Raw genomic sequence first — 14,875 nt, forward strand, 5'->3', positions numbered from 1 at the left:
GTTGGAAAAAGAAGCAGATTGAGAGAATGCCAAGAGTGTGCAAAGCTGTCATCCAGGCAAATAGTTGTTACTTTGAAGAATCTAAAATGTAAAATATATTTGTATTTGTTTAACACTTTTGGTTACTACATGATTCCATATGTGTTATTTCATAGTTTTGATGTCGTCACTATTATTCTACAATGTAGAAAATAGTAAAAATAAAGAAAAACCCTTGAATGAGTAGGGGGGTGTCCATACGTTTGACTGGTACTGTGTATATTTATATATTTATTTTCATCCGGATTTTGGAAATTCTCCTGACCCCTAGTTTGGGAACCGCCCGCTGGCTAAGGGGAAGGGTTAGCTAACATGCTAAGTAATTGTAAAGTATTTAAAAAGTATTAAGTAGTTGCAAAGTTTCTAATTAGCTAAAATGCAAAAGTTGTCCGTGATGAGATACAAACACCCAACCTTTGGTTGCTAAACGTCAGCGTTATACGTCCATCCATCCACCCTACTTTTGTTTTTGCATTAAGTAAACTTCTGTCTAATGTAACCTTACCAAATGCAACATATCATACTAAAGAGTGTCGGATTTACATTTACTATGTTTCGTCTAGTTTCGTCTAACCTCTTACTCTAACCATGAACCTATATCCTAATCTTAGACATAACCCTAGATGTAGATTCAGAGCAGATTGTACATGTACTATCTCAACAGGTCTTGTGAAATAGCTGATGTTGTCGTTTCTAGCGTGGCCATCTAGTGATTTCCATATCTCCCCCTCCTCCTTCCTCCACTTACAAGGGCTCTGATGGCAGCCATGTTTACTCTGTCAGAGCCAATCAGAGACGAGGCCAGGAGCGTGCTCTGAGGACAGACACTGATAGTGGATGGGTAAGGGGAGAGAGAGAGAGAGAGAGAGAGAGAGTAATGCAGGCAGTTACATAAGGGTGTTGTGGGAACAGAGTCTCCTGAGAAAGAGTGATGAGGGAGAAGGAAGAGAAAAGAAAACAAACAGTGGAAACATGCTAACTAACCAGTATCAGCAGAGTCTGGATGCAAGCCAGTCAGTGTTAAAGTGATCAGTGTTAAAGTTGGTCAGTGTTAAAGTGGTCAGTGTTAAAGTGGTCAGTGTTAAAGTGGTCAGTGTTAAAGTTGGTCAGTGTTAAAGTTAGTCAGTGTTAAAGTTGGTCAGTGTTAAAGTTGGTCAGTGTTAAAGTTGGTCAGTGTTAAAGTTGGTCAGTGTTAAAGTTGGTCAGTGTTAAAGTGGTCAGTGTTAAAGTTGGTCAGTGTTAAAGTGGTCAGTGTTAAAGTCGCTCAAAGTTGGTCAGTGTCGAAGTTGATCAGTGTCAAAGTTGGTCAGTGTTAAAGTTGGTCAGTGTTAAAGTGGCTGAAAGTTGGTCAGTGTTAAATCAAATCAAATCACATGTTATTTGTCACTTTCACTTACAGTGAAATACTAACTTACAAGCCCTTAACCAACAATGCAATTTTAAGAAAAATACGTGTTAAGTAAAAAATATATAAGTAAAAAATAAGAAAGAAAAGTAACAAATAATTGGAGAGCAGCAGTAGATAACAATAGCGAGGCTATATACAGGGGGTACAGAGTCAATGTGCGGGGGCACCGGTTAGTCGAGGTAATTGAGGTAATATGTACGTGTAGAGTTAAAGTGACTATGCATAGATAATAAACAGAGAATAGCAGCAGCGTAAAAGAGGGGATGGGGGGACAATGCAAATAGTCTGGGTAGCCATTTGATTAGCTGTTCAGGAGTCTTATGGCTTGGGGTTAGAAGCTGTTTAGAAGCCTTTTGGACCTATACTTGGCGCTTCGGTACCGCTTGTCGTGCGGTAGCAGAGAGAACAGTCTATGACTAGGTGGCTGGAGTCTTTGACCATTTTTAGGGCCTTCCTCTGACACTGCCTGGTATAGGGGTCCTGGATGGCAGGAAGCTTGGTCCCAGTGATGTACTGGGCCGTACGCACTACCCTCTGTAATGCCTTGCGGTCGAAGGCCAAGCAGTTGCCATACCAGGCAGTGATGCAACCAGTCAGGATGCTCTCAATGGTGCAGCTGTATAACTTTTTGAGGATCTGAGGACCCATGCCAAACCTTTTAAGTCTCCTGAGGGGGAATAGGTTTTGTCGTGCCCTCTTCACGACTGTCTTGGTGTGCTTGGACCATGATAGTTTGTTGGTGATGTGGACACCAAGGAACTTGAAACTCTCGACCTGCTCCACTACAGTGACGTCGATGTTAATGGGGGCCTGTTATTCCTCCTTTTCCTGTAGTCCACAGTCAACCTTTGTCTTGATCACGTTTAGGGAGAGGTTGTTGTCCTGGCACCTCACGGCCAGGTCTCTGACCTCCTCCCTATAGGCTGTCTCATCGTTGTCGGTGATCAGGCCTACCACTGTTGTGTCATCTGCAAACTTAATGATAGTGTTGGAGTTGTGCCTGGCCATGCAGTCATGAGTGAACCTTGGAGTACAGGAGGGGACTGAGCACGCACCCCTGAGGGTCCCCGTGTTGAGGATCAGTGTGGCGGATGTGTTGTTACCGACCCTTACCACCTGGGGGCGGCCTGTCAGGAAGTCCAGGATCCAGTTGCAGAGGGAGGCGTTTAGTCCCAGGGTCCTTAGCTTAATGATGAGGTTTGAGGGCACTATGGTGTTGAACGCTGAGCTGTAGTCAATGAATAGCATTCTCACATAGGTGTTTCTTTTGTCCAAGTGTGGAAGGGCAGTGTGGAGTGCAATAGAGATTGCATCATCTGTGGATCTGTTGGGGCGGTATGCAAATTGGAGTGGGTCTAGGGTTTCTGGGATAATGGTGTTGATGTGGGCCATGACCAGCCTTTCAAAGCACTTCATGTCTACAGACGTGAATGCTACGGGTCGGTAATCATTTAGGCAGGTTACCTTCGTGTTCTTGGGCACAGAGATTATGGTGGTCTGCTTGAAACATGATGGTATTACAGACTCAGACAGGGAAAGGATGAACATGTCAGTGAAGACACTTGCCAGTTGGTCAGCGCATGCTCAGAGTACATGTCCTGGTAATCCGTCTGGCCCTGTGGCCTTGTGAATGTTGACCTGTCTAAAGGTCTTACTCACATCGGCTATGGAGTGCTTGCTCACACAGTCGTCCGGAACAGCTGATGCTCTCATGCATGTTTCATTGTTACTTGCCTCGAAGCTAGCATAGAAGTTGTGCTTCCCTTTGTAGTCTGTAATAGTTTGAAAGCCCTACCACACACTGTAGTTGAAAGTTGAAAATTGGTCAGTGTCAAAGTGGTCAGTGTTAAAGTCGTTGAAAGTTAGTCAGTGTTAAAGTTGGTCATTGTTAAAGTTGGTGGGTTTTAAAGTCGCTGAAAGTTGGTCAGTGTTAAAGTAGTTGAAAGTTGGTCAGTGTTAAAGTAGTTGAAAGTTGGTCAGTGTTAAAGTAGTTGAAAGTTTGTCAGTGTTAAAAATTGGTCAGTGTTAAAATCGCTAAAAGTTGCTCAGTGTTAAAGTCGCTGGGTGTGAAAGTCACTGAAAATTGGTCAGTGTTCAAGTCGTTGAAAGTTGGTCAGTGTTAAAGTCACTGAAAGTTGGTCAGTATTAAAGTGGTCAATGTTTAAGTTGCTGAAAGTTGGTCAGTGTTAAAGTGGTCACTGTTGAAGTCGTTGAAAGTTGGTCAGTGTTAAAGTCGTTGAAAGTTGGTCAGTTTTAAAGTGGTCAGTGTGATGTATTGTTGTCTCTACCTTCTTGCCCTTTGTGCTGTTGTCTGTGCTCAATAATGTTTGTACCCTGTTTTGTGCTGCTACCATGTTGTTGTCATGTTGTGTTGCTACCATGCTGTGTTGTCATGTGTTGCTGCCATGCTATGTTGTTGTCTTAGGTCTCTCTTTATGTAGTGTTGTTGTCTCTCATGTCGTGATGTGTTTTGTACTATAACAACACTTCATTTCTCTGACCAGTCCTGAACTACCTCTACATTTACATTTTTAATCCCAGCCCCTAAAAAAAGTCGGTCAGCATGTCACGTCTACTCCTGCTCCTCCCCTCTGGCGTTCGACGTCGCCAGAGTACCAACCACCGGTCCTGGGATTCATCATTACGCACACCTGTGAGTCATTATGATTCACACCTGGACTCCATTACCTTCATCATTTCCTCCCCTTTATGTCACGTTTCACCATGTTCACTCACCAGTTGGTATTGTTGTTGTGTATCGGCGTTCTGCTCTATGTTAGTGTCGTGTTCTTGGTTTTGTTAAAACGTTTCACCTGCACCCGACTCACTGCCCCATTACACAGCGTTAAAGTTGCTGAAAGTTGGTCAGTGTTGGTCAATGTTACCTGTCTGTTGTAGATAAAATACTTAAAGCCAAAATAGTAGAGTGTATATATTTTATCTCCAAATTAATTACACTTGTCACCAAAAGTAACATTTGGTACATAAGGCAGACAAAGTTGTATTGTTTAACACAGAAGCTTGGATAATCATCAAGTGACAGAATAATATGGCAATGGTGATCGCTACTATCTTTTACCATTTGGTATATGGTCAGCGTTAAAGTTAGTCGATGTTAATTGAAAGTTGGTCAGTCTTAAAGTATAATATGGTGATCACTATCTTAAGCATTTTTTATATAGTCTGAGTACACATTTGCTCTAGTTAATATTATAGGATTAAGACAACAGTTAAGGCAACACACAAAACAAAAGGAAAGCAATTTGATTACATACAGCTGAGATGCAAGTCATTTCACATAACAGAACGTTTGCAAACGTATGTGTATGAACATTATTTACCTGTTTCTCTGACCAGTCTTGAACAACACTTCACTTCTCTAACCTGTCCTAAACAACACTTCTCTGACCTGTCCTAAACAACACTTCTCTGACCAGTCTTGAACAACACTTCACTTCTCTAACCTGTTCTAAACAACACTTCTCTGACCTGTCCTGAACAACACTTCACTTCTCTAACCGGTCCTAAACAACACTTCTCTGACCTGTCCTGAACAACACTTCACTTCTCTAACCTGTCCTAAACAACACTTCTCTGACCTGTCCTGAACAACACTTCACTTCTCTAACCTGTCCTAAACAACACTTCTCTGACCTGTTCCGAACAACACTTCACTTCTCTGGACCGAGCCAGTTGGAGTAGAACTAGGTTACCTCTTGTCGCTGATCTAGGATCTGCTTTGACATCCCTACTTATGGTTAATGTTGGAATTTGGGGGAGTGGAGGCTGATCCTATATCTGTACTAAAGAGGCAACTTCAAGCCAGCCAGCACCAGCTACTCTCTGGTTGACCATAACAAACAAAAAACAACAGTAAATGAAAAATCAATGACAAATAATCTAAATTAATCACATCCAAGATAAATTATTCAATCTCATTCTCAGCCCTGAAGACAATGGTTACTGCATTTCCCATTTGTTTGGCAACACTAGGATAGAGGGCGAAATTATATCAATGTGGAACATTTTCTAGTCTATCTTTTCAATGCACAAAGCCAGTCATATTGACACGTCATTACTTTAGTATCCTATTAGGCTCTTTTAAGGGCTGGATGAGTGAGACACACAAAGCAGTATATAGTCAATAATTTGTGAAAACAAATGCAAACAATATGTGACAAAAAGAGCTACACAATGGTTATTTTCTACCCCTCTGCTCACCAGGGTTCCAATATAACATATCAAACTACCCCTCCTCTGCTCACCAGGGTTCCAATATAACATATCAAACTACCCCTCCTCTGCTCACCAGGGTTCCAATATAACATATCAAACTACCCCTCCTCTGCTCACCAGGGTTCCAATATAACATATCAAACTACCCCTCCTCTGCTCACCAGGGTTCCAATATAACATATCAAACTACCCCTCCTCTGCTCACCAGGGTTCCAATATAACATATCAAACTACCCCTCCTCTGCTCACCAGGGTTCCAATATAACATATCAAACTACCCCTCCTCTGCTCAACAGGGTTCCAATATAACATATAATCAAAAATATATCAATTAGTGCATTTGAATCACTAAATAGGTTTCTCTTTTTACAATAATGCAGGATACTGTGATCAACCAGTATCCAGGGATGAAGGGGATAGATAGCTTTTTTCCATCTACGTAACATTGCAAAAATCAGAAATTTTCTGTCCAAAAATGACGCAGAAAAATTAATCCATGCTTTTGTTACTTCTAGGCTGGACTACTGCAATGCTCTACTTTCCGGCTACCCGGATAAAGCACTAAATAAACTTCAGTTAGTGCTAAATACGGCTGCTAGAATCCTGACTAGAACCAAAAAATTTGATCATATTACTCCAGTGTTAGCCTCCCTACACTGGCTTCCTGTTAAGGCAAGGGCTGATTTCAAGGTTTTACTGCTAACCTACAAAGCATTACATGGGCTTGCTCCTACCTATCTTTCCGATTTGGTCCTGCCGTACATACCTACACGTACGCTACGGTCACAAGACGCAGGCCTCCTAATTGTCCCTAGAATTTCTAAGCAAACGGCTGGAGGTAGGGCTTTCTCCTATAGAGCTCCATTTTTATGGAATGGTCTGCCTACCAATGTGAGAGACGCAGACTCAGTCTCAACCTTTAAGTCTTTACTGAAGACTTATCTCTTCAGTAGGTCCTATGATTAAGTATAGTCTGGCCCAGGAGTGTGAAGGTGAACGGAAAGGCTGGAGCAACGAACCGCCCTTGCTGTCTCTGCCTTGCCGGTTCCCCTCTTTCCACTGGGATTCTCTGCCTCTAACCCTTTTACAGAGGCTGAGTCACTGGCCTACTGGTGTTCTTCCATGCCGTCCATGGGAGGGGTGCGTCACTTGAGTGGGTTGAGTCACTGACGTGGTCTTCCTGTCTGGGTTGGCGCCCCCCCCCTTGGGTTGTGCCATGGCGGAGATCGTTGTGGGCTATACTCGGCCTTGTCTTAGGACGGTAAGTTGGTGGTTGGAGACATCCCTCTAGTGGTGTGGGGGCTGTGCTTTGGCAAAGTGGGTGGGGTTATATCCTGCCTGTTTGGCCCTGTCCGGGGTATCATCGGATGGGGCCACAGTGTCTTCTGATCCCTCCTGTCTCAGCCTCCAGTATTTATGCTGCAGTAGTTTATGTGTCGGGGGCTAGGGTCAGTCTGTTACATCTGGAGTATTTCTCTTGTCTTATCCGGTGTCCTGTGTGTATTTAAATATGCTCTCTCTAATTCTCTCTTTCTCTCTTTCTGTCTTTCTCTCGGAGGACCTGAGCCCTAGGACCATGCCTCAGGACTACCTGGTATGATGACTCCTTGCTGTCCCCAGTCCACCTGGCCGTGCTGCTGCTCCAGTTTCAACTGTTCTGCCTGCGGCTATGGAACCCTGACCTGTTCACCGGACGTGCTTGTTGCACCCTCGACAACTACTATGATTATTATTATTTGACCATGCTGGTCATTTATGAACATTTTAACATTTTGACCATGTTCTGTTATATTATTCACCCTGCACAGCCAGAAGAGGACTGGCCACCCCTCATAGCCTGGTTCCTCTCTAGGTTTCTTCCTAGGTTTTTGTCCTTTCTAGGGAGTTTTTCCTAGGGAGTTTTTCCTAGCCACCGTGCTTCTTTCACATGCTTTGCTTGCTGTTTGGGGTTTTAGGCTGGGTTTCTGTACAGCACTTTGAGAATATCAGCTGATGTACGAAGGGCTATATAAAAATAAATTTGATTTGATTTGATAGATAGTTGATGTGTCAGATACAGTAGAAAGTACTCCAACTCCTATGACTATTGGACATTAGTACTGTTTATATCAAAATACAGAGTGCGGATCTGGGCTGGTGTCTTCAAAACAGCTTCGTGCTACTTTTATAAAAATCTCAAAATGATCACCAAATGTACAAATTGTTTACTTAGTGAATAGCTAGAAACCTGTCCAACCATTCATAACCTCCAGTATTCATATATAGTATGTTACACATTTAATGTTATACATAGTTATCGTATAAGTCAATGACACGTTAAGCATGATTTGTTGGGTCATTTTAAATGGTTACACATGTAAAGCAACCATAATGTATTAAAGCCAACGGTTGACTATATAAGTGCTATATGTGATCTCTAACATATTGGGACAAACAGTCTATGGCTCAGACACAAGCAGCAGGCAGGCTGTTTCCTGGTAGGGCTACAGGCTAGTCAGCTAAAGCTTGAACAGAAACAATAATATCAACACAATAGGATGTCTTTCAAGACCAAAACAATATGACACCAAACAAGTTAAAAACAAACAAACATGATGAAGCATGAACACAATGCACTCCTTTTGATGCTTCGTATCAACATGGACACTCACTCATACTCAAACTGCAGTATTTGGGTTTAAAACATTTTTTAAAAGCCTTTGCAACTTCCAAAAAACATTACCTCCTGTCTGTCTTTAAAGCTAGAGGTTCAGCCATCTTGTTTCTTGGAATGGAAACAGACAAAAAAGAAAACATGATGAGAAGTGGACAAGAAACTCAAGTTGAGCGGACAGAATGGCCAGGCTCGTGTGGGAGAGAAAATGACTTTGAAAACAAAAACAGATCCTGCTCAAACAGATGTTTTGTTGATAAATTTACTTTGTCATGTGGTGGGGAGAGTGATGTCCTCTGTATCGATGATGAAATGTCATATATGTAGACACATCTTCTGTCCATCTGAATGGACCCTCAGCTGCAGTCACTATGCCACTAACACACAGTCTGAACTAGGGCTGTGGCGGTCATGACATTTCCTCAGCCGGTGACTGTCAAGCAAATAACTGGCGGTCTCACAGTGATTGACCGTTAATTAACATAAACATACTTAGCATCTCCTGGCTTCCACACATAGCCTACAAGCCACTTACGCAGAATTTTGGAACTACATTTTTAAAAAAGTATAATAAATCAATGTAATATAGCCTACAGCTTCACAATAAATCCATTATTTATTTTAGACAGGTCTATAGAAACATCAAGAAAATGTAGTCTATTTCAGAAGAACAGAATTTGCATACTCTGAGTTGTCCTTATGTTAGGTCCTGATGTGGCTATGCCAAATGGCTGTTGGCTACACAAGTTCATTTAGCAGATAAGATTTACTTAGAATTCCGTGGCATTATTTTATAGTATGAAGAATACAATTGAACATAACTGAATAAAATGGAAAGGATATTTTCACCAAACGATTTCTGAGGGAGTGCGCACGTGGCTATTCTGTGTTGAGCGGTTAACAAAGAAACTGGTCCTCCTATTTTCTTCATTTAGAGATATTTATGTAACTTTAGTTGTGATACAAACGCTGGGCTATATGTTTAGATTTTTATACATTCTAAGGCTAATGATGATTTTAAAAAAGTTGTATGAAACATTTTTATTTTTTTTTCCTAATTTCGTGGTATCCAATCAGTAGTTACAGTCGTGTCTCATCGCTGCAACTCCCGTACGGACTCGGGAGAGGTGAAGGTCGAGAGCCGTGCGTCCTCCGAAACACAACACAACCAAGCCAGGCCGCACTGCTTCTTGACACAATGCCCACTTAACCTGTAAGCCAGCCACACCAATGTGTTGGAGGAAACACTGTACACCTGGTCAGCGTGCACTGCGCCCGGCCCGCCACAGGAGTCGCTAGTGTGCGATGGGACAAGGACATCCCTGCTGGCCAAACCCTCCCCTAACCTGGATGACGCTGGGCCAATTGTGTGCCGCCCCATGGGTCTCCCGGTCGCGGCCGGCTGCAACAGAGCCTGGACTCGAACCCGGAATCTGCAATGCAGTGTCTTAGACCACTACGCCACTCGGGAGGCCCCTTCATTCATAATTTGATAAGCACTTGATAATATTCTCACCAGGCCTAGAATTTCCCGGCAGCACCCTCTTTTGTGTGGCCGTAATGCCCCCTAACAATATTCATGCCTTTTGCCCTTGGGCTGAATATAATAATTATAATTCCCTTCTCCCGGCTGCCAATCGCCGCTCTCCGAAGCATCTCTCAATCACATGGCTCTCTCAGATATATCAATTCTTATTAGCCAATGCCCGTCACGGTGATCGGGTCCTTCTCACAGGCATCTCAGCTCTGAAGTAGGCTACAAATGAAGATAGACATATTGAGGACGCAAGTGCTTCCTTCTCATCAAATTCCCAGGCCCATATTGAAAATGTTAGAAGAACTGTCCACATTGACTTTTCATCAGCCAACAAGATGAGTCGTCCTAACCAACAGCAAAACCACTAGCCTATGTCAATCTACTATCCCCCATAGTACAGAAGTTGATCTACCTATTCTATGTGAGAAAGAAATATTCAAAACATAGTCTGGGACAGTTGTGGGATGCGCTAGATTTAAAATTAAATTAATAAAACATTTTAAAAGCAATGAGGCTGATGCAACAGATCAGAAAGTTTAGCTTAAAATGTTGATAAACTATTAGGCTATTTCTTCACATTATAAGCACAGCAATGGACACACAGCAATACGCTATAAGCATGAATGTTCCAAAATGCAATCAATTAACAGGAAAACCCCATTCTAAAAAGTGACCTCAAATGCGATTACGTATGTAATGCTTTATTATAAAAATGCATTTTATGGGGAAAATTATCTTCCCCAAACTTGAAACTCATGTGCCGCCTATGTATGCCAGTGCCGCCTATGTATTCCATGTATGCTCTACACCAGTTGTAAAGCGGATTAATGTTCTTCATTTTAAGAAGTTATTTGGCCACTTTAGTTGCTAGGCTACATGAGGTGTGTGACTATGATTTGAAAAAGTCAACAACAAACAAGGAATGCGCTGTTTCTTGCCTTACAACACGTTGGGCATCATTCACAAGTGAAAGGCTAATATTCAGACTATTCTTCATTTAATATTGTCTTTACATATACTAAATAATATATGTGTGAAATGAGTCTGGATTTAGAATGGACCATGATCATGCACCTGTCTCGAAACAGGAGCAGGGGAGAAGAATACATGTCATCTATACACTTAAATAGCGAATGGAAGACGCTTTTACGTGGTTCATTTTCATGCCAGCCAGGTAGGCCATACTCCTGTTGTAAAGCGAAGCAATGTGCTTAATATTAGGAAAGTTGAAAAATAGAAAGCTGATGGGATCCTCCTCTTTTTAATAGAGACCATCACTCTGTTTTCTCACGAAATTCCATAGCTCATGGTCTCTCATGAAGTGTTTGATTTGATTTTCAATTACATTTGCATTGATCCCAGAGTGATTAGAGGGACAATAGAGTGCTGAGTGCCAAGCAGTTATGACCATCAGCAGCATCAGAGCTGGGAGAAGCCTAGTTAGCGTGACTAAATGGTCACATGGAAATTGACTGCGGTCATGACTAGTGACTGCCGGTGTGGCAGTAATACGGTCACCGTAACAGCCCTAGTCTGAACATTAAACCGGTGGCTGTCCATGGCTGGAAAGCAGCACCCTTCAACTGGACAAGGAAATTAAATATAATATAGAATATTATCCAGCTCCAAGGAACAGTCTTCGACAGAGGTGCCGTTTTTTGTACAGTTGTATTCTTCCAGAAGATGTTGGTGGATCCATTGTGGAGATGGTTACTTGTATGTTCCTCTTAGTCCTAGAGAATCTAGGAGATGTTGCCAGTGAAGAGAAAAGGATCCGCATCACCATTAGGACTGGTAGGGACCTATGGAAGGACAGATGAGTTAAAGACAGATCACATTGGAGGGTAATTTTAGGTCACATTCCAGTATCTAAAGCTTGTATCAGAAGCTTGTTAAAACAGTAGTGAGATGAAGTTCGGCACTGTCTCACCTGTGTTTGTCCATTCCAGTAGAATAAAGATGACTCTACAGACCCGCTCTCAGGAGGAAATCCTGGCATCGGACCTCCAGGAAGGAGGCTTTCTTCCAACCCCCTCTGACCCAGCATCAAGCTTCCTTCACTGGGATCACTACAGCTGCCATTTCCCCTGGTGCTCTGGGGAACCTGCTTGGGGCTGAGAAAGGGGCCTGGGAGCTGCTTCATGCCCAGGTACGGAGCCCCAGACCAGGCAGGGATAGCTCCTGTGTCCTTATCCGTCTGAGCTCCTCTGGATAGGGCGGGGATGGGGATGGAGGCTGGGGGGTAGGTTAGGTCAGGAATGGAGTCTTGGGGATAAGAGTTGTTAGATCTTGGGATTATGGATGCTTGAGGGTAAGTCATAAAGACTTTGGGGGCCTGGGTTGAGGAGCTGGTTCTACAGTCATTGGAAAGAGTGGGAGAGGGTCTGGGTCCATTGTTGTGAGTGGGGGCAGGTATGAGACCGTGTGATCTGCTTGGGGCAGTTGTAAGCGGGCTGGAGGGATTGGAGACATGTGGAGCCGTCTTGTCAAACATACAGCTGCCTGAGGGGGTGTGTGTGGTGTGTGTGAGTGTTTGAGATCTGGATGCGTTATTGGACGGTATGTGTGTGCTGTGTTTGGGGTGTGTGTGACGATGTCCGTTTACCGACTTTGCAGGAAAACCCTGTGGTATCTGCCGTGGTTGCCATTGTGTATGTTGCCGTGGCTGTTGCCAAGACTGCCTTGGGTCCTGATATGACAGACCTGGATAGGGCTGCCCTGAGAACTGCCTGTTTGCATCTCCAGTCTCAGAGTGGTATAACTCCAGGCTGGGCTGCATGGTTTGGTCAAAGGCCTCAGGGATATTGTTGTTAAAGTTTGGGAGACGGACAGGGAGAGAGGTGTGGTTATTATGATTTATATTTTGGATGGAGGGTATCCAGGACTCTAGTTGGTTGATAGTATGAGATGGTTGTGGGACCATTTGGTTGCCATGGAGATCCGCACCGCTTCCTTGAGTCCATTGCCCTGCAACGGTCTCAGCAGCTCTGGGTAGTGTGTTTGTGTTTACAGACCTCCGTGGCTCTCTCACAGTCCCAGGACTACACCCCAGCCCTTGCTCCACACCACCAACAACTCCATTTCCTAGCAACCTCTGCTCTCCAAAGCTGTTGAGGTTAGAGGTCATGTGTGGACCAGCCAACTGCCATTGGTTCTCACTGTGGGAGCCGTTCTCGCCATTGAACCCCTGGTTGCCTGGCAATATGGAACTCTGGGAGTGAGGGAACCCACGTAGTATGTTTTGATTGGCAGTGATGTGAGCAGAAAGTCTGTTGATTGGCTCAGTGCCCTGTCCCAAGCTGCCAATCACACATCCATCATCACGCTCTCTCATCAGAGCCTCCTCCACGTAGGAGAACACATCATTGGCTAAGATATCATACAGCTCCCCCGTCACATCCTGCTGTTCCATGTTGATCCTGAGGAGAGTGCTCTCCCACTCCCTCAGCTCTGTCTCCTCCACCTGCAGCCCCTCCAAGCCCCACGCCCCCATCTCCCCCAGGATCTCCCCCAGAGAGTCCATCATGGCCTGCGCTGTGGGGTCTCCCCTGCTGGGCCTCTGGGGCCCCTGGAGCTCCCCAGGGACACTGAGCAGAGCGTGGCTGTCCAGGAAGGCTCTCTCCAGGCCTGGGTCCTGGTCCTGGGGGAAGGCTGTGTCTAGGTTGGGGGAAAAGCCCTGGAGGTCCAGGTTAGGGTTAGCGTCCTGGGGCTGAGTATAAACAGAGCGGTCCTGACTGAGTAGGGACCCCAGGAGAGACGCAGGGTCCAGGGGCTTGTCCTCAGGGCTGGAGCCTGGGGGAGTGAGGCCAGGGGGGATGGGTGGTCCTGGAGGCATAACGGCAGTATCCAGAGAGGGACAGGACTCATACAGCAGAGCCTCCCCAGTGGCAAAGTTGAAGGGAAGCTGCATTCTCCGCTGACGCAGGTGCTCCTCGCCCTCTTCGTTTCTGTAGATGGGTGACAAAGGTCAAAGGTCACTAAAACATACCGTATGTAAGCGTATATATCTGTATATATATATCTATATATATCAGTCAGGTTTCAAGACTGGGCATTCAACTGAGACTGCTCTTCTCTGTGTCACGGAGGCTCTCCGCACTGCTAAAGCTAACTCTCTCTCCTCTGCTCTCATCCTTCTAGACCTATCTGCTGCCTTTGATACTGTGAACCATCAGATCCTCCTCTCCACCCTCTCCGAGTTGGGCATCTCCGGCGCGGCCCACGCTTGGATTGCGTCCTACCTGACAGGTCGCTCCTACCAGGTGGCGTGGCGAGAATCTGTCTCCGCACCATGCGCTCTCACCACTGGTGTCCCCCAGGGCTCTGTTCTAGGCCCTCTCCTATTCTCGCTATACACCAAGTCACTTGGCTCTGTCATATCCTCACATGGTCTCTCCTATCATTGCTATGCAGACGACACACAATTCATCTTCTCCTTTCCCCCTTCTGATAACCAGGCGGTGAATCGCATCTCTGCATGTCTGTCAGACATATCAGTGTGGATGACGGATCACCAGCTCAAGCTGAACCTCGGCAAGACGGAGCTGCTCTTCCTCCCGGGGAAGGACTGCCCGTTCCATGATCTCGCCATCACGGTTGACAACTCCCTTGTGTCCTCCTCCCAGAGTGCTAAGAACCTTGGCGTGATCCTGGACAACACCCTGTCGTTCTCCACTAACATCAAGGCGGTGACCCGATCCTGTAGGTTCATGCTCTACAACATTCGCAGAGTACGACCCTGCCTCACACAGGAAGCGGCGCAGGTCCTAATCCAGGCACTTGTCATCTCCCGTCTGGATTACTGCAACTCGCTGTAGGCTGGGCTCCCTGCCTGTGCCATTAAACCCCTACAACTCATCCAGAACGCCGCAGCCCGTCTGGTGTTCAACCTTCCCAAGTTCTCTCACGTCACCCCGCTCCTCCGCTCTCTCCACTGGCTTCCAGTTGAAGCTCGCATCCGCTACAAGACCATGGTGATTGCCTACGGAGCTGTGAAGGGAAC

General features: G+C 44.9%; 1 protein-coding gene and 1 long non-coding RNA gene across 2 annotated transcripts in view; both read right to left on the reverse strand.

Annotated features, from left to right (window-relative positions):
• Window positions 1-4,369: 4,369 nt before the first annotated feature.
• On the reverse strand, window positions 4,370-6,344 carry LOC106568333 (uncharacterized). Its single transcript, XR_001320264.2, has 2 exons — window positions 5,102-6,344; window positions 4,370-5,046 (listed from the first exon to the last, which is right to left on the reverse strand). It is a non-coding gene; the product is annotated as an uncharacterized lncRNA (long non-coding RNA).
• Window positions 6,345-7,769: 1,425 nt separating this feature from the next.
• The window catches only part of LOC106568332 (aryl hydrocarbon receptor), a 51,948-nt gene continuing 44,842 nt past the window's right edge, over window positions 7,770-14,875 (reverse strand). Inside the window, exons 10-11 of the mRNA XM_014138588.2 lie at window positions 11,804-13,820; window positions 7,770-11,675 (exon numbers count right to left, since the gene is read on the reverse strand). Coding sequence (XP_013994063.2) covers window positions 11,616-11,675; window positions 11,804-13,820 — 2,077 coding nt within the window. The 3' untranslated portion in view covers window positions 7,770-11,615. The remainder of the gene's footprint in view (window positions 11,676-11,803; window positions 13,821-14,875) is intronic.

Source organism: Salmo salar, chromosome ssa13 (genome assembly GCF_905237065.1).
Source record: "Salmo salar chromosome ssa13, Ssal_v3.1, whole genome shotgun sequence".
Lineage (NCBI taxonomy): Eukaryota > Metazoa > Chordata > Actinopteri > Salmoniformes > Salmonidae > Salmo > Salmo salar.